Source organism: Aplidium turbinatum, chromosome 8 (genome assembly GCF_918807975.1).
Source record: "Aplidium turbinatum chromosome 8, kaAplTurb1.1, whole genome shotgun sequence".
NCBI classification, from domain to species: Eukaryota; Metazoa; Chordata; class Ascidiacea; order Aplousobranchia; family Polyclinidae; genus Aplidium; species Aplidium turbinatum.
In genome coordinates, this window is record NC_137479.1 from 30,041,753 (window position 1) to 30,065,086 (window position 23,334).

At 39.9% G+C, this 23,334-nt stretch overlaps 1 protein-coding gene across 3 annotated transcripts in view; it reads right to left on the bottom strand.

Annotated features, from left to right (window-relative positions):
* Nucleotides 1-23,334, bottom strand: part of LOC145775251 (NACHT, LRR and PYD domains-containing protein 3-like) — a 136,289-nt gene that overhangs the window by 85,748 nt on the left and 27,207 nt on the right. For all 3 annotated transcript variants that reach the window (XR_014290140.1, XM_082586507.1, XM_082586506.1), the window contains exon 3: nt 20,358-20,399. Coding sequence is in view for 2 of the 3 variants with exons in the window: in XM_082586507.1 (XP_082442633.1) it covers nt 20,358-20,399 (42 nt within the window). In the remaining variant the exon portion in view is untranslated. The remainder of the gene's footprint in view (nt 1-20,357; nt 20,400-23,334) is intronic.

Here is a 23,334-nt window from a genome sequence, read left to right on the forward strand (position 1 = left end):
GAAGCGTTCGTCACTTGTCAATTCCGCCCCAAGTCTCAAACCCTAAACAAATAATTAATGGTTCACAAATTCATGATAATTTGCGATCAAATGATCAAACTTTAATTTTACCTCAACAAAATGAACAAAGCTATAATGATAAGGCAACTCAGGAAAGAGCCAAAGTCACGTTTTCCACGAGCCCGTCATGCCAAAATAACTTTGAAATTAATGACGAACCCCACTTCGGACATCCAAGCTACAGTAGCCGGGATATGAGGTACTCAAACCCCGACAACGATGATTTTCAACATCGACGTATTAACCCATACGAATTTCAGGCCGAAGTTGGTGAGCGACTGCTTCCCAAGCCTGACATAAGAAAGTTCGAAGGAGACCCCATGGACTTTCGTGCCTTTCAACACCGGTTTGAAACTCATGTTGGCAGTTGGCTTCCCTCAGAAAAGAAGATGTCATTTCTTTTGCAACATTGCGGCAGGGGTGTTCAGGAACAAATCCAGCACTTTGCAGACTGTCCTGACAGCAGAAATAACTACCAGTTAGCAATAGAAGAACTTCGTCACAGGTATGGTGAGCCACATATTATAGCCTAGGCCTGTGAAGAAGTTCTTACTAACGTACCGAAATTCACGCGGTACGACCCAGAACGTCACACAAAATTGTCTGTGCTGTTAAATCGCTGCAGTGCTTCCTTATTTCGCACGCCTGATGGCAAGGTGTCTGCCGTCAGCTTAGACTGCGTCAATTTTATCACAATTTTGGTGGAAAAATTGCCACACACCATGCAATTAGATTGGATAAAGAAATCATGTGTGATAATAGAAAACAATGAAGGCAAGAAACCAGCTGGATTTCTTGACTTCGTAGCATTCATAGAAGAGAATACTATGAATGCAAACTCTGTCTACGGCCGAAAGCTACTATGGAGTAATCCACACAAGTCCAGTGTACCACAATCTGGAAAAAATAAGGTGTCTTCATTTAGCACTAACTTTGTAAAAAACCTCCTTTAACTAAGCCTAACAAACGGCAGGAGGATTGGAAGTGTGCATGCTGCTTAGATGCCTTTCATAGTGTGTTTCGATGTAAAAAATTCCGTGCTCTATCTTATCGACAACGAGTACGCCTTGTCGAAAATAAAGGCTTATGTAAAAAATGCCTAAGCCCAAACCACTTAAGTCCAGCGTGTACTTCAAGGTTTTCGTGCCAGATAGACCCTTGCGGGAGCAGACAACACAACACTCTCCTACATTCACCTAATCTTTCAGAACAAGGTACGTCAGGACCTGCAATACGGACAAAAGACGATACCTTCCGTTGCAATGACCACCAATGGGATTCTAAAGTTATGAGCGACCAATGGCACCGTACTCCTCGCAGTCGCGATGACAACACATTTGTAAAAGCGCATAACTTCACCATGCGCTCAGAACCGGAAGAGCTAGCTAGCCAAAACTCATACCTGGACATTGTTCCCGTCAAGGTAACTTGTGGTGATAAAACCGTCGAAACCTATGCGCTGCTAGACTCTGGTTCTGACCGTACGTTCTGCGAAGAAGAATTAATAAAACTTCTGGATACCAAACCAGAGTGTGAGCGTAGTTTTGCTCTCCAAACGCTATCGTCTGAAAGTCCTCAACGTTTGGAAGCCCCCGTCGTCTCTTTTATAGTATCATCTCTAGATGAAGAACAAGACTTCGAGCTACAAGAAGTCGTCGTAGTCAACAAAATCCCTGTTGATCCGCAACTGAGCCCAAAACCGAAACGCTGCAAGCATATCAATATCTGCAAGGTATTGATTTGCCTGCAGTCGAAAACCGCTCAGTAATGTTATTGATTGGCAATAACTAATAAGCAATAACTGCTTGAAAGCAGATTTTCGCCACGTCCAAACGAAAGTCCAGATGCCATCCGCACTCCACTAGGTTGGCTTCTCCGTGGCTCACACTTCAAAGACGCCCCTTGTCCAAAGGAAAATAGCACAAGCCTTCTTGTTAGAGGCGCTACGTGGCCCGTAGACACCGAAGACATCCAGGACTTAATCATAACCGACGAAGGAGAAACAATTTCACCTTCAGTCGACACATACTTATTCGACATGGAAAGCCTTATGAAATTCTTGCAATCTCACAGAGAGCTACTAGAATTTGGTTTTAAATTCTCTCGTGAGGACCCAATTGCCTACGACATGATGTGCAGACGGCTAACCCGCTCTGATGGTCACTATCAGCTGCCACTTTTATGGCGTAATGACTGTGCTACGCTTCCTGACAGCCGCGAGATGGCACAAAAGCGCCTGAAAAGCTTAAAGAAACGTCTGCTTGCAGACAATTCTCTTTTAGAAAAATACATTGATCAAATGGAGAAAAATCTGGAGAAGGGCTACACCGAAGAAGTAACAGAAGACGACATCAACAACACTAACCGAAAATGGTACATACCGCATAACCCAGTTATCAACCCAAAAAAGCCAGACAAGGTATGTGTGGTATTTGATTGCGCTGCTATCTCCCACAATCGATGCTTAAACGATTACCTCATGTCCGGTCCCGACCTAAACAATTCTTTGGTCGGTGTATCAATGCGATTTCGCAAGGGCCGAATTGCAATAGTCTCTGACATTGAAGCAATGTTTCACCAAGTAAAAGTTTCACCACGTGATCGCGATGCATTGCGTTTTTATTGGTGGAAGGGCGGCGATCTAACGCGTGAACCCACCGTGTACAGAACAAAGGTACACTTGTTTGGAGCAAAATGCTCTCCTGCTGTAGCAACATTCTGCTTGCGTGAAACCGCTCGAGAGCATGGAAAGTTGTTTGATCCTCACGTCGCTCAAACCTTACTGACGTCGTTCTACGTCGACGATGCACTGCTAACAGCTGAAAACGATGAAAGTGCATGTAAGCCGTAAAAGACTTACGTGCAATCCTTGGCATGTCTGGGTTCAAGCTAACAAAATGGCTATCCACCAGCGATAAGGTAATGAATTCTATCCCTGATGAAGAAAAGTCCAAATCGATAAAGAACCAGCTGCCTGGAGAAGGGCCAAAGCAACGCGTCCTGGGCATGGAATGGGACGTACAAACCGACGAATTTCGATTCAACGTAGAGCCGTCTACAAAACCGTTGACTAAAAGGCAAGTGCTATAAGTTACAAATGCATTGTTTGATCCATTGGGATTAGTAGCCCCAGTAGTTCTTGAAGCTAGACTCATATACAGTGAACTTTGTCTAGCAAAGGTAGGGTGGGACGACCCTGCTAAACCAAACACTCTAAAAAGGTGGAGATCATGGGAAAACACTTTAGAACGTCAAAAAGAGATTCGTATTCCTCGCTGCTACAAGCTGAAGTCCACCACTGCGACCCCGGAAGTTCAACTCCACTTCTTTTCCGACGCTTCAACATTAGCTAGGGGTTCTGTGTGTTATCTACGTTCAATATTACCTGATTCAACCGTTCTTTCCAGTCTTGTTACAGGAAAATCCCTTCTACCCGGCGCTGGAAGACACACGATCCCGCGCCTAGAATTAGAAGCTGCTTTGGACACCGTCAACCTGGCTCGGACCATTAAACAAGAGCTCGAGCTAAGTGATTGTCCATGCATTTTTTGGACAGATTCCATGATTGTCCTGCAAAGCTTGTACGCTGATACGAAACGTTTTCCAACCTTCACTCGCAATCGCTTGCAGAAAATTCTAGGTCATACCAAAGTTTACGACTGGCATCATGTACCAACGGCCCTCAACCCAGCAGATCAGGCATCTCGAGGTATGACTGCTGAAGCTCTACTGCAATCTGGTCATTGGCTAAATGGGCCAGACTTTTTAAAGAAACCGCCAACCGAATGGCCTCAACAATCCGTTAAGCCACAACATGACGATATCTACACCAAGTTTCAACCTGAGCGGCGCCAGAAGGTAACTTTGTTCACTATTGGTACAAATAACGAACCTTCAACAGGAACTGATGTACTTATTTCCTATTTTTCGTCACTGCACCACTTAAAGCTTGCTACAGCGTGGTTACTACGAGTCAAGGCTTACCTGCTTGCTCGAATACGTGGCGATGAAATCACCTCAAACATTTCCCAAAATCCGATCCAAGTGTCTGAACTTCAGTTCGCTGAAAACGAGTTGGTACGTTACGATTAACGCCAAGCCTTTCCGGCATGGTTCTTGTCACTGCCAAAAGGACAACGACCAAAACAATCAAAGACTCCACTCGCGCCGATGGAGAAATTAAACCCAATGCTGGACGGTAACACCCTTCGAGTCGGAGGTAGACTTGACAAAGCAAACTTACCTTATGAATTATAACATCCAGCCATCCTTGCTCCGGTCGACACCTAACAGATTTGATCATCGACTATTTCCACGCTGAAAGGGCGAAGCACTTTGGTGCATCTCACACAATCAACCTGCTGGCTCATAAATACTGGATTCTGAATGGAAAAGTTGCAGTTCGAAAAATACTGAACAGGTGTATATGCTGTCGACGTAGAACCGCAAAGCTAGGAGTGCAATTTATGGCTGAACTTCCAGAAGCACGACTTCAAATTTCAGAGCCTCCATTTCGCAACAGTACTGGCGTTGACTACTTTGGACCAACAGTCGTCCGCCAAAGGAGAAGTGACGTGAAAAGATACGGCTGCCTGTTTACTTGCTTAACTACTAGAGCCATACATCTAGAGTTGGCGCCAGATTTAACTACCAACTCATTCATGAACGCTTTGCGACGATTCATTGTTCGCCGTGGACCAATCACCAAGATCTTTTCTGACAATGGAAGTAACTTCGTCGGTTGCCACAGAACGCTGAAAAGAGAACTTCAAAATTGGAACAAAAAATAAATTCACGATTATCTTTGACAGGAAGGAGTCGAATGGGAATTTAACCCACCCCTAGTAAGCCATATGGGGGGTGGATGGGAAAGAATGATAAGAACCGTCTGCAGTTTTATCTGGTAAAATATTTAGTAGGGGTGGGTTAAAATATAGAAGTACGGTTCTTACTGCAATTTACCAAAAAGGACTGCTTGCATAGTGACCGATATCGGGCTGTGCAGTATCTCGCAGACTGTTTCTGGAGAAGATACGTACAGGAATACCCTCGATCGATAATTTCGCGACCAAAATGGCGTTCCAGGAATGCCAACATTAAAACGGGAGACATTGTATTGCTCAGTGACACTTTAACGCCGCGACAAAAATGGCCGCTCGGTAGGATTACAGAGACATTTCCCGATAAATTCGGAAATGTAAGAGTGGTTTCAAACGTCCAATCACTAAACTTTGCGTCATTGTTCCGTTTGAAGGTGAGGACGAGAACGCCGTCTAGATCAAGATGATGAGATGCAAAGGACGATAGATGAACTGCGGAGTTCCAGAACTTTTTCTTGATGTATTGTAACAATTATTGTAACTAACTCTATGTGCTTATTGTAATATGTATAAATGTATATCGTAGCATAATGCCAAGCAATCTAAAGTTCAACATTTTACTAGTTGGATTGATAAATGTTACTTTTTATGAGAAGGCCAATATGCCCTTCTTCGGGCCGAGAGTGTGTTAATTTTATAATCGACATGAATATCATGTCAAGTAGTCTATGTATCAGCCGAACAAGCGATTCTTTGTTGTTTTAAGAAAATCTCTGAAGCGTCAATCGTGTCTGTGTGTTGATGGAATTATTACGTTACTTTTACAGACATAAAGCTTGCGCTTACCTAAAATTCATATATCTCTCTCCACGGAGTTAGTAGTCTATCGAATTGTACAAAAACAATTTACATTTTTAGAAGTTCCTTATTCTTCCCGAAAAACAAGTTTAAATAATTGCTGTCAGTTTTTAGACGAGAAACTGAAGCTTGCAAGGGCTGACTCATAAGAGAGCGCCAAAGTATCTGTAGTTTGTTGTTTTAAAACACTATTTTTAACTTCTACTGCCGTAAAAAACAATTTTATGTCATCTTGTGGGCTGAAAATTAATCGGTGTTTTTCATCATCCATTTAAACGTTGGCATAGCATGGCCAACGGTAATTCAACGTCTAAATGTTGCGTGTCTGTATGTGACTATAAATACTGGCTAAGCGCGTTATTTCTTTGAAGCCTTTCTCCGCATCTTGAAAGATGTTGTATCAACGTTGGCGAACGATTGTTATCTGCTTGCTTGCTTCAACCAAGGCATATTATAAAGCTATTTTTTCTCCTTGTTGTCTTTATATAACACATCTTCTCTGTGTTTTGCTGCAATCAGCATAAAAGCTTAGCAAAGCGAAGTCTGTTTACTTGTGAAGGCATAGACGAGCAATTCTCTTTGAGTTTTGTATTAGCTGCATTTGGTAAAACGAGATGTTTAAATCTTAACTCTTAAGCATAAATTGAGAAACTTTATGTTAAATATTTCTTGACCATTTACTAATTGTAATTTTTTGTATTCCATTCTATTTGAATAAGATGCACTAGTAGAATCAATTGCTGTATGACTGTTACGACTTGCTATCATTTGGATTATTATTTGTATGGATTTATCCTTCAAACCCTGCTGCTGTCTTGGTGAGTCAACTAAACTGTCCCCCACCAGCTCTGTATAAAATTGAAGTAGCCCATATCTGCGCACTAAATTTGTTAAACAAACTTGCGACCTGCAAACTTGTGGCTAAACTTGCGACCTGCAACTTGTGATCCTGCGACTTGTACACTTGTGACCTTGCAACCTTTCTGCCACAATAAACTAACGGAACTCAAGACCGTGTTCAGATTCAATCTACTTGGCTTGTTTCTCTGTCTGTTGTAGGCGCAAAACCGTATTAACTAAGCGACGCATATAATAATCCAATCCACTGTTTGGCGCCAGTGAGAAAGATATTCTTTAACGTAGAATTTGCGTCAAAATTCTACACCACAGGGCTCTGTCCTGGCTCCCCTCCTCTTTAACACTTACATGACCTGCCTGACACAATCTCCAGGAAGTATGATTACGCAGACAATCTGGCTCTTCTACAGTACATCCAGACGGAGATTGGCAGTCAATGGAGAGGAACCTAAGCCAGAACATGTCAACTATATCAACATATCTCCAGAAATGGAAGGTACAGCCCAGCAAGGCAAAGACAGTGTCGGTGGCCTTCCACCTAAACAACAAGGAAGCAAAACGTGAGATCAACATTACCACCGATGACGAACACCTGCCCTACTGCGCCGAACGAATCCTACCTCGGCGTAACCCTGGACAGGTCACTCACGTACCGACGACACCTGGAGTCACTGCGCAAAACAACCATCTGCGAGCGTTGCACTTTTGAGGTGGCTGGCGGGTTCCGGCTGGGAAGCTGACGCGAAACCCATCGCACAGCTACCTTGCCCTCGTCCATTCTGAATTATTCGAATTGAATTGAAAGAAAAAATGAAATATTTGTTTAGATTTTTGATGACAACACTAAAATAAAGAACGCATATGAATAAAATGTCACCTAGAGTGTGTTTTCCAAAACCACATTGAAATGGTAGTGTAAGCAAATGTGGTACTAAAATGTGATATTATTCATTTTCAAGGTAACTTGGATTTCATGTGCTCGGATATATACAACTTTTTAGTGTCAGGTTAACACAAAAGTAGCGCGTACAGGCCTCGAAATTCGTTTTTATTGATGGCGGACAAACGTGTCCGGTTTGAGCAACTATCTCGGCGGACAAATTAAGTTACACGGCGGACACACAAGTTTTAGCGTCGATCATTATGCTTTAATCAATGTCACGATTTCTTTCTATCTCTTACCAAGAAAAAGACTTGGAAAGGTTCAATGACGTAGTTTAATGGGTTAAACCGAAAAGCAGTCAATTAAATTCACGGATAGTTCTACTGGTGAAATGATATATAAAAACGCTTGAAGGACTCCAACGAATGGTTCACCACTTCCAGCAATTAATCAAAGTAACAGTAAACAGCAATTGATTCCAACGCTTGTGGCTTTTGATCGAGTTTAACATGATCCACTCACAGGTTCTCATACGATTCTAATTTCAATCAGAAATTATTTTAGCATCAACTTTGCTTTACTCGTATTCAATACTTCAACTCTCGATCAACAATAATCTTTGCGTCTATTAACAGCTGCTACTACTACAACAATGATCTCTAATCACCAACTCATAATAATAATCAACTCATCATAATTTCATCATGATAATCATCATCATACAAATTACACCACTATTTATAGAAGGCTTCTCGGTATAGTAACTTCGAGAAGGATACGCAATGTTACATCACTCCTTGTTCTGTCAAGTTGAATTAAATGTAAACAAGCAGAAGCTTCTAGATTGTCACGTAGGGAAAATGATTCTAGAAATAAATATTTCGCAATCGGACATCTGCTGGTAAACAACCTTATGACATCATGACAAACGATATTCAGAAATTATGAAAACAACAGAACATTCCAGATTTGCATGCTTACAGACGATTCTGGAAATACGTTACATAATACAGATTTCTCATGCAAAGGTTACTTCAGGTCAATACCCGATAATAACACATCGCTCAACATTCCATAATGAAAACAGCACATTCTGTCACGACGCAAAGCAGCCCATCACGAGGCCTTGCAAATTGATTGTGACAATCACTTTATCTTGATAATTTTTTGGCCTTCGCCATTTAAGAACTATATAGCTACGGTTTAGAAGACTTTTAAAGGGATACTAAAGGAAAAACCTGACTTGGCGATTGTACACGTTCTTTGTGTTTAACATGCTACCATAAAACGATTTTCAATAAAATTTTGCCCTATTGCGGTCAGACCACCATTGCGCACGTGCTTTTGTCAGAGCTTTCAAAACGGGAATGGGCCTGAGCAGCGAAGCGTGCGACTGTACAGTCTACGTCACTATAGACTAGCAATCAGCTGATCGCGCAATAGTTGTTACTGCGGGCGATTGAACTGTAGGCTATGTATGTATGTACATCAAACATCACATTTCAACATCAAAACATCAGACAGTTTGCTCAAAACATCAGATGTGGTAACGTGGCTTTTGTTATTGCTGTCTATTAGACCGGGAGCCGCGACGTCCACCCTAGGTGAAAAAGTTACCAATTTCTATTCATACAGCGATGTCCGGTGGTATGTGGGTATTCATAATCTGGAAGTCTGCCGGGCCGCCGGTGGTGGGTATGGGAATGGGGGGCATTTTTCATGGCCCAAAAAATGCGCTAGGTCAGCTGAAAAAGTTACCGCTTGAAACTTAGTTGGTTGTAAAGTAAATAGTTTCTAGATGATTGTCTGGTATGTGACAGACATTTTTGGTGGTGGGGGGGCTCTGACAGACAAGTTTTATACCCCCCAAAATTTGCGCTAGGTCAGCTGAAAAAGTTACCGGATAAAACCAACTGATTATTAATCTGTGAGTTTTAAGCTTCACAAAAATATATGTGACAGACAAATTTGCTAGTGGGTGTCCCCTGACAGACGACCTAAAGTAGGTGACCCCCCTAACTGAGCTAGGTCAGCTGAAATAGTTACCGGATAAAACCAATTGAAAATTGATGTGTGAGTGTTAAGCTTCACAAAAATATATGTGACAGACAAATTTGGTGGTGGGTGTCCCCTGACAGACGACCTAAAGTAGGTGACCCCCCCTAACTGAGCTAGGTCAGCTGAAATAGTTACCGGATAAAACCAATTGAAAATTGATGTGTGAGTGTTAAGCTTCACAAAAATGTATGTGACAGACAAATTTGGTGGTGGGTGTCCCCTGACAGACGACCTGAAATAGGCCTAGGTAACCCCCAGGTTTGCACTAAGTCAATTGATAGGAGGGATTTGTTAGCTGTGCTTTTGAAGTACGGTATACTAAGTAACAGAACATGATTAATCTACTTCATTTGTCTACACAAATAAAAATAGTTGCAGTGCAAGGAACTATATCAAGCGTTTTTGCATCTGCTTGGCTCACTACAATCTCAACCAGTAAATCAACTGTTTTCTACACTGGTTTAACGTCTGCAGACGTTGAATCTATTTAAAAAAGGGTTGATTTGCTGTCTGAGATAGAGAAATCCGGTTGTATTACTTTTAGCGAGTTTGGTGATTGGAATTTTACAGCCCTAGTGCAAGCTGTTAAATTAGTTTGAAAGGGATCATTTGCTTTTGTGTCACAACGGGCAATGACACATTAGTAACAATTCACTCCTTAAAGCGCTTGATCATCTGACTATACCCTAACCATTTAGCTATGTGATAACACTTTTTTCGAAACTCCCTACAATAAGCTACAATATGACATCACAATGATAAATAAGCATGTACCTACGTTTTTTATTCCTCCAAACCGTTATTCCATGAACAAGACTTTTCAAAGAGGCAGTCAGTGACAATTCAATACGCAACAAATCAGCGATCTTACGAGTATGGATAATTATTAGTAGGGTAAGTTGAAGAATATGATACAAAAACAGTGTAAAAAGCATCCTTTCGAAAAAACGTTGACAGCAAATCAACCGTTTTTTATATCAATTCAACGTCTGCAGACGTTGAATCCATGAAAAAAACGGTTGATTTGCTGTCTGGGAGTAATTAGTGTACGTTATTAGCCAATACAAGTACTGCTACTATTTGTATAGTTTCGGTTTATGTCTGGTAATGCCCAGGTAATGTCTGCAATACGTACTCCTAACTTTACAAGAGTTATCAGGTGGGCTGGCTACTTTATTATTTTCAAGCCAGTAATGTTTCGCCCATCACACCAAGGTTTTATTTACCCATAATTCTTGGAGTTACTCAAAAGATTGGCAAGGTTTTTTGTAACAAGCATGTTGGAAAAGCAGCAGTAACTTAACTGGACATACTTCAAAAGAGTGTCCGAATTTCGGAGTGATATTTTACAGACAAACAACTACCAAATGGAGGAGTGTGTCATTGATCAGTTGCCTACAATCATCGTAACTCCGCCAACCGATGAGGATGTGACTAAGGTACCGTATAGTAACTATCACGATAAAGGATAATATTTCGTACGCGACATGGAAGCGCTTGATTTGAGATTAACTCGAATACAATTATATCGCCATTGGCAACGCAAAACTATAGATTAGTAACCAACATGTTGCTAATTTAACTTTACGTTGACATACGTCAAACTCGTTAGGCTGACACATTTTATTTTCAGGCCAACTATGAAAGACCTGGAGAACATCAACTATGTTTTATTTGCTATAGCACGACTTCAGACGATGCAAAATGTAAAGTTGTGAATGTAACAATCTGGACTTCATGGAAAAAACATTGCAAGCATTGGACTACAATTATTATCATCCGATTGCTTTTCTGTCACCATATGTAAAATCATTCGGACACGTTCCTCTGCGTTACCCATAGGTGTCTATCATCAGTCATGTCACAAAAAGTTTACCTGTAAAGCAGTTAAAAGAACATTTCAACCTAAGGCAGTTGCTTTATCTTCTGCTGAAGTCGCTAAAATTGAAACAAGATGCAGAGGCTCGCTCCTTAAGTCAGACAAAATAGGTTTATTGAAAGGATCCTGTATATTTTGCTCTCGTAAGCGAAAGAAATACAAAAAAAAGAAGAAATTACCGTTAAGGTCTCAACAATGGATGGATGCGAATCACTTTAGTCAAGAGCAGTGTTTTCTAAAAACGAAAGGATTAAATCACTAATTCGTAGTGGTGTGGACTTAATTGCCAAAGAAGCAGAGTATCACAAGTCTTGCCGGGTTCATTTTGATAGAGAGACTAAAAGCAATCCCCAAACCACCACAAACTGGAATATTTCATCTCGCCAAACTCACAACCTTCCTTTCCTAACAATATGCGAATTCATTAAGGAAGAGATGCAAATGCAAAAGCCAATGCTATTTTCAATATTATTTAATCTTTACGAAGATGAGTATTTGGTAAATGGAGGAAATGATGTTGAGCTATGGTCTAACACCACATAGAACCTTGTGAGGAAAATTTCTCATAAGTTTGGTAAAGCATTAACAATAAGTAGGCAATTTTATTTACACCTCACTTCTCTCCGCCCAAGAAGAAAAATATGCTCTGATAGGTGATTATATTGCCAATTAAGATGATCAGATTCGAACAGTGGCACTTCTCTTACGAGGTGAAATGTTGAACTTACGAGCTACTCAAATCCAAAACCTCAAATCCAACAATCATAGAGAGCTTGAAGGATATGGCCCCAAAACTTCCCGAATGATTGCAACTTTTCTATACCACACTATTATGCAGGTTGAAATCCAAATTCAGTGATTCTCACACAGACACAATGGAAAGAAAAGTATAATCAATGTAGTCAGATGCTGTGTATAACGTCAGTCGAGGTCATGTAAAGCCATGGAAGCACACAATACTTGGTTTAGGAGCAATAACAGGTTCCAAGTTAACTTTGCAGATACCTAACAGGGAAGGCCACACAATTAACTACAATGATGTGAAAAGTTTAGAGCCGGAATTTGCATACTCCGCTTTAGCACAGGAAGAAAGTAAGAATCACGTTCCGTGGGAGAAGCATCTGATTATATTCAGGAAGTAATGGATAAAGAGTCCATCTTGACATGCAAAATGAAGCCGCTAGATATGTATTGCTTCAGCAAAGTAGAGATTTTGCAACTCCACTTTATGCTGGTTTCATGAGCAATAATAGAGTGGACTGTCTACCGCCACAGCGAATATGTTACATGGAGCCAATAAAAAAATTACCAACCAACAATAACGTTGTTAAAGAAACCCTGGTGAGAACCATGAAGGTTGCCACTGAAACTCAACAATATCTGGTGGTGACGTTGACGTATGACGTAGCTGTTGCACACCCCTGGTTGCACAAAAAGCCTACTCCATTTAAGCCATTAAAGCCCCTCTTTTTGACAATTTCCTCATTATGCTTGGGAATTTCCATATGGATCTTGCATTTTTCGGAGCAGAAGGAACCTTCATAAATGATTGCGGGATACAGTTCACATTGTCGGAGTCAAAGATCCTTGCCAAGGGATCATTGCAAGGGTTCATTATAAGAAATTTTACAACAGGTGTACTGTACTCGTGTGCACGAAATTACAGCCAAGGTCATGGAAAGAAAGCTATACGATCGATTCTTGACAACTTTAGATGTAGATGAAATTGACAACTTCCAGCAAGTTATGTCCACTATTCCAACTGACCCTGATATAGTAGAAGTATGCTCGGCCAATCCAGTCGTCACCGGACATCGGAAAAAGTATAAAGAATGCTTTAACAGGTCCATGAATGGAGTGTTTGGCGAAACCTTTCAGTTCTGAACACTATGCGTGTTCTTAATAAACCGACTCTATCGAGAAGTGCAGAGATGCGTCAGGATGAACGAAGTAAGTGGTTACATGGTTATTGTACCAATACTTCTAGAAATATATTTCGCTCTGAATCGTCTAAATTATGCAAGATGGGGATCGTTGTTCTACAACAAACTAAAAAACGCGGATCCGAAACTGAGGGCTATACTGGATAATGGTGCTTTCTCAGTTAGGCGTACCAAAAAGGATTACTCTAGGACGGCAGTCGATCTGTCTTTAGAGCAAACTGCGAGTAGGAATGCTGCGTTGCAGGTGAAAGTAATAACTGGGTTTCGGAACTCAAAAAGTGCCATAAAAAGATGTTATGTCACAGTTACACAGAGACCTGCTTCTGTAACAGAGTTAAGATATCTTGCAGGCTTAGAACAAGCCGAAGATGCCGGCATGCCGCGAAACAATTACGCAATCACAGAATAATTGTTAAAGAAAACAAGCAAATGTCACTATTATGGCTGGTCGAAAACAAATGAAGTTATCATTCCAGGCTGGTTTGAAGGCGCAGCTATACCATCTGAGCTATTTAGTAAATCGGAGGAAAGAAGTGATGAGGATGACATTGAGAGTTGTGATGAACAGTGGAGCGGAGACTCCGACTCGGAAGATGAATCTGACTTGGAATTATTTTGTTAGTCAATGACTCACCACCATCGCCAAACATTTTTTCTTATATAGGCTAGACTGTTCAGTGTTGACGAAAAATTCAGACAAAAACTTTTCAAGTATAAATAGGCTACCCTTAACAGTAATTGTTATTATAGATAACTAACCCTAACCCAAATTGGCTGATTGCTCAATTTGCATCATTTTTATTCTGGTATTCCCTTAGTAGTTAAATTGCCTGTTATACGTAATACTTATTTGCTGTTGTGCACACATAAAACAAAACACTTCTTTAACTTTTTTTTAACGGCAAGTCGTCGGCAACTCCTGTCATTGATTTAGCGCAAAAAGGGAAGGGGTTACCTAGACCTACTTCAGGTCGTCTGTCAGGGGACATCCACCACCAAATTTGTCTGTCACATACATTTTTGTGAAGCTTAACACTCACACATTAATTTTCAATTGGTTTTATCCGGTAACTATTTCAGCTGACCTAGCTCAGTTAGGGGGGGGTCACCTACTTTAGGTCGTCTGTCAGGGGACACCCACCAGCAGATTTGTCTGTCACATATATTTTTGTGAAGCTTAACACTCACACATTAATTTTCAATTGGTTTTATCCGGTAACTATTTCAGCTGACCTAGCTCAGTTAGGGGGGTCACCTACTTTAGGTCGTCTGTCAGGGGACACCCACCAGCAAATTTGTCTGTCACATATATTTTTGTGAAGCTTAACACTCACACATCAATTTTCAATTGGTTTTATCCGGTAACTATTTCAGCTGACCTAGCTCAGTTAGGGGGGTCACCTACTTTAGGTCGTCTGTCAGGGGACACCCACCAGCAAATTTGTCTGTCACATATATTTTTGTGAAGCTTAACACTTACAGATTAATAATCAGTTGGTTCTATCCGGTAACTTTTTCAGCTGACCTAACGCAAATTTTGGGGGGTATAAAACTTGTCTGTCAGAGCCCCCCACCACCAAAAATGTCTGTCACATACCAGACAATCATCTAGAACAGTGGTTCTCAACCAGTGGGCCATGGCTCACTGGTGGGCCATAGAAGCATTTTGAGGTGGGCCACAGATATATTTGAAAAATTGAAAGATCTATTGAAACATTTTGTTTCATTTTTGTCACTATAATAGTCAATTTTACACTTGTGTGTTTGTTTAGTTACAATGCTGCTGTTTTTTGCTCCAAAGTGGCAATCATCATTCTAATTATTGCAACATACAGTTTTACATCAACTCAGTTTTTACAACACGTAATGATGTAATTGTAATATCCGCCCCGATAGCTCAATTGGTTAGCGCGTCACTTCTGGAACGAAGAAGCTTAAAGATCAAGCGGAGCTGGTTCGACTCTCGGGGTGTGCGCTTGAGCAACGCACGTTAAGGACTGCTCTCCATTCAGCGGCATCTAATGGATGGAATAATTCCCCGGCAACAAGACTTCAACAATCGGAAACTTCACTCTGTCAATCTCGGTGACCGGGCCCTGCGTCAGTGATTCAAAGCCTCTACAAGTATGCGAAATTGCCAGGATTAAGCTCTGCAAGAAGCTTTCCCAGTCCGAGGATAAAGATTCAATCAATCAATCAATCAATAGACTAGTTTGTGGTTACAATTAAGCCATCTTTATAGGCTATGCGGTAGCCTTGTTGAAATTCTGCAGATTCGCTTTTTAGTTCCTTACCGTACGTGCAGCATTTTATTTTGTGGATTATTTTGGGGAGGAATTGACAATACTTGAAGCTTTAAGTTTGATGAAAATTACATTCAGTAGGCTATGTACATCAATTTTTGATGTATGTAGTATGTACATCAAGAGAAGAAAAAGGACAATGTGTATTATGTTGTAAAGTTCTTAGTCATCATTCATTGAGGCCATCAAAACTGAAACTTCACCTGGAAAAAGTTCATCCAATTACCAGGACAAAGATATGAATTTTTTTAACGAAAAGAAGACAGTGTGAAGCGTCAGCGCCTGGATCTGGTCGGCTGCATAGCTGAGTGGTGAGAGCCGTGGAACGGCAATTGAAAGGGCGCCGGTTCGACACCGCTCAAGAGCATGCGGCTGTGTTTTTGGCAGGACACTTAAGGGCTCGCCTGAAGGTGGACACGAAGATTGGCCTTCTTGCCTTCCCGTCCACTTAATCTCTATCTTTAACCACCAGGTGTAAGCCTGGATACGACAATAATAAGCGCCTGGGTTCAACAAGGGGATTCCAGTAACATTCCAAAGGCAATGTTCTTCTGCTTTTTGTTTATAAACCTTTTTTGTAATTTTTTTCTTACATAAAAACTGAATGGGCCACAGAACGTTTATGCAAACAAAAATGGGCCACGAAAGAAAAAAGGTTGAGAACCACTGATCTAGAAACTATTTACTTTACAACCAACTAAGTTTCAAGCGGTAACTTTTTCAGCTGACCTAGCGCATTTTTTGGGCCATGAAAAATGCCCCCCCATTCCCATACCCACCACCGGCGGCCCGGCAGACTTCCAGATTATGAGTACCCACATACCACCGGACATCGCTGTATGAATAGAAATTGGTAACTTTTTCACCTAGGGTGGACGTCGCGGGCTCCCGGTCTATATAGTGATGTATTCTCGAGCAGAGTTTGTACTTTTTGGTCATTTTGAAAAAAATGAAAATAAATGAAACATTGGACTTTGGGCCTTGCCAGCGCTACTGAAAACAATTTTTTTTGGTAATTTTTTTTTGAAATGCATTCTTGAATGGTCAGTTTAGGCATTTTAATGCTTAATTCCCGTTTGAAAATTTCATTTAGTAGGCCTTTAAAGATTTCAGCGAAATCACTCTGAAAGGCTTTCATCAGAACAACCACGTGCTCTTGAAGAGGCAAAGCGCCGTGTAGCTGCTTAATACGTCGCATAACTCATTAACTTCCACTGAACGAGGTCGTGTGGCTTCTTGCGTCACAACTCACAATGCTCTGGGCATGAGTCAGAAAACATCTACTCTACACTAATACTACTATTTTCTGCTGTGCAAAGTTTCACTAGGCTTTTTTCTTCAGGTTTATGATTGCGTGTCATGTGAGCAAAAGTGAATATTTCCTGGGCCTTTTCTTTCTTACTGTAATATTAAAACTTAACAAATTTTGTTGCATCTTGCTGTAATAGCCTACTCGTATTTCTAATTTTGTAACCAACCTTGCCTCATCAATATTACTAGGAGATCAAGGCCAGACATTGTGACGTGAGACTTAAACGAAGTTGCGCGTGATTAGTGTAGAAGTACCTTACTCCCATCAATTCTTAGCGAAGAATTCACCTTTGTTATGCTAATTTAATGTCATCAATCGTTCAAGCAACCTAAGAATTGAAAGTTTTCTTGCTTGAATGGAAGCTAAGGGATACAGTATTCACATTTTCTAGATGCGCACTAGAATGCGAGGGAAATTATATTCTCACAACAATTGTTCGACGTTCGTGCTATGCAATGACGGTTTGTATCGCTAGTTCCTGTGTTATTTCTCGGCGGACGATTATGACTGATCTAGATGGTACTTCCCACGGACATCGCCGTGAATTTCGAGGCCTGGCATAGAAGTAGCAAAAATGCCTGCTACTTTTAAAGATCAAAGTAGCGAGAGCAGTAGCGCGTTTTTTTCATCGAATGGTAAAGAGTAAAGAGGAAGGAGCGCCACTCTGATGGCATGTTGTAGAGGTAGTGAGCTACTTTCAAAGTAGTGAATGCCCACCCCTGCATCCAGGTATCTTATACAGATCATATAGACATCGGCATATAGCATAGAGATCGTATGATTCGAATTTCAGTCATTCGAACCACATCATAAAGACTTGGTCCGTTTCTAGACCTCAGCTGTGTTTTTAGTATGTTGACTTATAGCTTCCTTTGCGACCACCACAAGAGAAAAACAAACTTAACTTAAGTTTGAAGTATAGTAATATCAATAGCAAATTTAGGAGAGAGCAATCATGTGTCCTTTGAAAAATACAATATGAGAGTAATGACTTTTTTCTGCAACAACTTAAAAATATATCATATATAAGAAAAGTATATCCTTTGTTTCAATAATTCAAAACTATTACTTCTTACATTGAATGACATTTTCTGATTAAAAGAAGTTTAGACTTGAATTTTCGTACCTTATTTAAGACGTTCAATTGACTATATAAAAATTCAGGTATACCTTTGCTTGTGATTTCAATTTACAGGGCTTCAGAAACATATCAAGATGTCTTAAAAAGAAGGAACACTTACAATTAACTCAAAAAATACTCCACAGGGTTTTGTGTAATAATGCAATATTGTAATAATGCAATATATTGTACTTCACGAAGAAAGGTTTTTAATTTTACGTTTTTCAGTGTGTGACAAGTTTTTTTTAAACCAACCTAAATTGGTCACGAGATTTAAAAAGTTTAAAGCCACTGGTTTAATAGATTAAGTGGCCACAATTGAAAGCTGATCTAATATTTACTTTTAAACAAAAAAATAAATTGGAAGCACGATAGTTGGATGTTATGCAGGGCAAGTAAGTGCACGAGTTGGACAATAATTGCACATTTTACATCAAGATAAATCAGTAGTTTAAAGGGCGGGGAAATCCAAATTAACTTTGCGAGTTTTTTGTTTCAGCGTGATATCATTGTGTACAACATGCGTTTTAGCAATAAAAAAATCCAAATTTTGTTGCCCTCGTCTCGCTAAGGTCGCTTTTGTTTGATACCCATTTGCGAGGTCTCGTTGCGCATCAAGCTGTGATGCTGTTCGCTGTGACGTCACAAGGTACATATAGTTGTGGCCAAAAGTTTAAGACAAGACTTGATTTATGACGATTTTTGCATTACTTCATCAGATATCAGATATATCAGATATTCATCTGCATCAGATATAAGATGATGCATAAAGATGATGCAACTGAAACAATATCTGATGCAGTATTTTGAAGTAATGCAAAAATGGTCATAAATCAAGTCTGGTCTTAAACTTTTGGCCACAACTATATGTACTTTGTGACGTCACAGCGAACAGCGTCACAGCTTGATGCGCGCGAGACCTCGCAAACGGGTATCAAACAGAAGCGGCCTTAGCGAGACGAGGGCAACAAAATTTGGATTTTTTTTTTTGCTAAAACTCATCTTGTACACAATGACATCACGCTGAAACAAAAAACTCGCAAAAGGTTAATTTGGGTTTCCCCGCCCTTTAAACAACAATATTGTGAAATATCATTGCAGTTTGTACTTTAAGTTGTAACATAATAGCATCAACTGGTAGCAAGTAATGGGAATGCCACTCTTTTGGCATATGGTAGCGGTAGTGATAGTGCACTACTTTCAAAGTAGCGGATTCCCACCTCTGCATTCAGGTATGTAACAATGATCATAATAAACATCGGCGTAAAATAGCATAGAGATCGCATCATTCGGTTTGCAGTTATTCAAACCGCATCATTGTCACAATCAACATGCCTTGCTCAGGCTGCATTCATGTTGTAGAACAGATGAACTACTTTATTGTGTAATTCTGTTGTGGTGTTTCATCGATGACTGACCGATAGTAACTTTTAGTTACGCAATTTTATATCGTGAAATCTGCTTCTAGAAAATTTTGTGTATGTGTAATTCTGGAAACTTTTTTAACTTGTTGACCAGAAAAATGAATTCTTGTGATGTAATATTACCCTAGTCTCTGGAAACTTCTGCTCCAAGCAAATCTGTTAAAAATAGGAGCGTGATTTTGTTAGAATTATTATTAGAGTTGTGTTGACAGTTGTGTTAAAGTTGTGATTATGGGGATTAAAAGTTGTAACAAAATTATGTAGAGGACGATTATAAAGTTCTAGCCAATATTAAATAGATTGTAAAAGTGGAATTTATAGCCAATTGCAAAGTAGCTGTTGCAAGTATACTTGCACCACGATAGTAGTGTATATTTATTTTGAAATCGACGAAGACATTTGCTGTTCAAAAATTGATTTGTTTAAGTGGTGAACCATTTGTCAGTTCAAGGATTTCATCATCATCTCACAAGCAGAACTACCCAATCATTTATCTGACTGTTTTACGTTCGATATGCCAATAAATTACGTCATCAATCTTTCCAAAGTCTCTTTACATGTAAGAACTAGAAAGAATTGTGACAATCATAAAGACTTACTCCATTTCTAGACCTCTGCTGTGTTTGGAATGTTGACCTATTAGCTTTTTCTGCGACTAGCAGAAGAGAAAAACAAAATGAATGAAAGCGAATCATAGCGAACCTAGTGGAGCAATCAGTCACGTAGTTTGAACATTTGAACAACCATATTATTGAAGTCTTCACTTTAAGTTGTAACATGATAACACAAACGATTAAAAATGTTGCATGCTATTATAAATCAAATAAAACGAACTTTACCTTCAATCAAGGAGGCTGTCACTTCAGGATTATTGTGTAGACCTGAAAATGTAGTTACTTTCGTTATTGACGCTATCTATGTTCTAGTTGAATAATTTAAGTTCAAGTTACTACTAATACTTTAAATAAATTTTTCATTGTCTTTACTTGCATCTGTTTAACATCCTACAGAAATCCTTGCAAATAAAAAGTTCAGAACCTGTTTCATTTGCCCTAGAAACACTTGAACCGTAAACAACCTACAAATTAAATTTGTTGTTCCCAACTTTGTTCAAAAAGTGTTTTTTCTCATATTCAAAATTTTACTTTAGTTAGTGCAACAAAATTGAAAAAGCTAATTGATGGATAATTTTGATTCTTTGTTAACTTTGGGTAACAGTTTTAATAAACAAATAAGTCACTTTGAACAACTATTTGTTTTTCAATGCTTAGTTTCTACAACCTAACAAATGAAATATTAAAGAAGGCATCTGACAAATATTCTAAAGATTGTTGATTTTATTGATAAGACACTTTTAATACCATAGTGTTTCTTTGCTTCTGTTGCTGTTGCATAGTAGCAGGCTGGTCTACAACTTTATGACGCGATCCCTAGGCCACACGGCACGAATGACACAATACTTAAATTCGCAATCAGAGATGTAAAAAAGCGTTTTTTTACTTTAAAAAAAAAAGAACTCGTTTTTTGTTTTTTTATTGTTTTTACCTATTTTGACATTAAATGTCACAATATGCAGCAATTAGGGTAAACTCATTGCAATAGCGTCTCTTTCAACAAACAATCTCATAACTTACTTCAAATCAGACTATATGTCTGGTATATTTTTTCATTGCAATTTTGTAGATCTCAAGTCTCAACACAGTCATGAAGATTTCTCATCGTCTCAAATAGTAGTAACAGTGTCCTATGGTTGGCACATCTCAAGTATTGTCTGTAATTTTGTCCAGCGAGTTGTTAAATGCAGTACCACACTCATGCACAGTTTCGAAGCTACCTGGGATTTTGGTTAATGGGTATGTTAGGATCAGGTGGTCAGTGTCCTGTTTCTCTGCTTTCCGCTACTTTTACTACGTTCTACTACTTCTATTTCACTACTTCTACTACGCTTTTTCACTTCTATTTCTATCTACTTTTATTTTACTACTTCTACGCTACCCGTTACTTTTAAAGTAGCGCGCTACCCGCTACCGCTACCAATTTACAAAAATAGCGCTCTACCCACTACTAGGGCCAAAGTAGCGCGCGCTACCGCTACTTCTTCCGCTACTTTTGTCTAAAGTGACACTAAGAAACACTCAAGTCCCTAGTGACGCAAAAATGACCTTGAAAACGAATGTTATTGTTATATCATTCGTTTACGCTGTTATTTTAACGTCGTTATAGAAAACACATTCTAAGGAAAATTTATTGTTACGCATCTTTCAAAAACACAAGCATTTCAAAATGAGAATCATTAAGTCCTGCCCGTTTTCGCTTAAGCACATCTTTTTCAACAGAAGAAAGTCTCTCAACCGCAGCAATGGAAGGAATGGGGGTGTTGTATTTAATAAACAGATGTTTTAACTCGGTATTCGAAAAGATCAAGGACTTGCTCTTGTCCGAATAAAAGGCGTTAACAATTGTTGCTTCCTTCTGCACCGACGTTTCACGGGATGGCGCAAACACTCCAAAAAATACATCCTCGAAGTCATGACTGGTGTTGGTGTCACTCTTCTCGGTATCAACCTGGCTTGATGTCTCCCGCAGCAGTCGAATTACATCTGTCTTGACTTTTCTCGCAGTGCGTCAGCATCATCCGTGGAAACGTATAGCAGAAATTGTAGCCATGACGTCTTGAAGGAGGGATGAAGACATGATGCTATAACGCATTTCATGTCGTTCAAGCACTTGTTGAATCGTTTCTTCACCCCTTCAAGGACTTTCACTTTCAAATCCTCACAGGTCACAAGATCACTGATCTCGGTCAACTTCTTCCCGCAAATTGTGATGGTTGGAAGCAAGACTCCGTAATACGCCTTGGACTCGCCATGGAGAATGTCTAAAGCCTGGCAGATAGGCTTCATCACAGGGAGATATTCGCCGAAGAAGTTGACGTCAGCTAGAAAACACCGAAACTTTGCAACCAAACCGATTATATAGCTGCTTGACCACGCCAGTATTGCAAAAAAAACAAGCATTTTTTTCAATTTAAATTAAAAAGCGGGAGTGCGACTGAGAAAAAGTAGCACCTCTCCCGCTACCTTGGAAAAAAATAGCGCCGCTACTGCAGACGCTACTCCAACTAAAAAGTAGCGCCGCTACCGCTACTTTTACCAAAAAAGTAGCGCTGCTAGTAGCGCTACTTACTACTACTAAAGTAGCGCTGCTTACTGCCCACCTCTGCAGAGGTGGGCACCCGCTACTTTTAAAGTAGCGCGCTACCCGCTACTTGGGCCAAAGTACCGCGCGATACCGCTACCAATTTACAAAAATAGCGCGCTACTCACTACCGCTACTCACTACGGCCAAAGTAGCGCGCGCTACCGCTACTTCTTCCGCTACTTTCATCTAAAATGACACTAGGAAACACTCAAGTCCCTAGTGACGCAAAAATGACCTTGAAAACGAATGTTATGATTCATTTACGTTGTCATTTTAACGTCGTTATAGAAAACACATTCCAAGGGAAATTTATTGTTACGCATCTTTCAAAAACACGAGCATTTCAAAATGAGAGTCACTAAGTCCTGCCCGCTTTCGCTTAAGCAGTTCAGTTCAGTTGTTTTTTATTTCTGACCATCATATCAAAAACAATACACCTCAACATAGCAAAGGTCGAGAAAAAGGTAGAAGCGACAAAACGCGAACGTTAAAACGTGCTTGTGACCGAAGTAAGTCATTGAGTTGAAAAAAATTTGTTACGGTCGCAACAACTTCAGAAAAATTTAAGATATAAGGGAAAATAAAAAAATAAAATGTTACAAAAAAAAATAAACA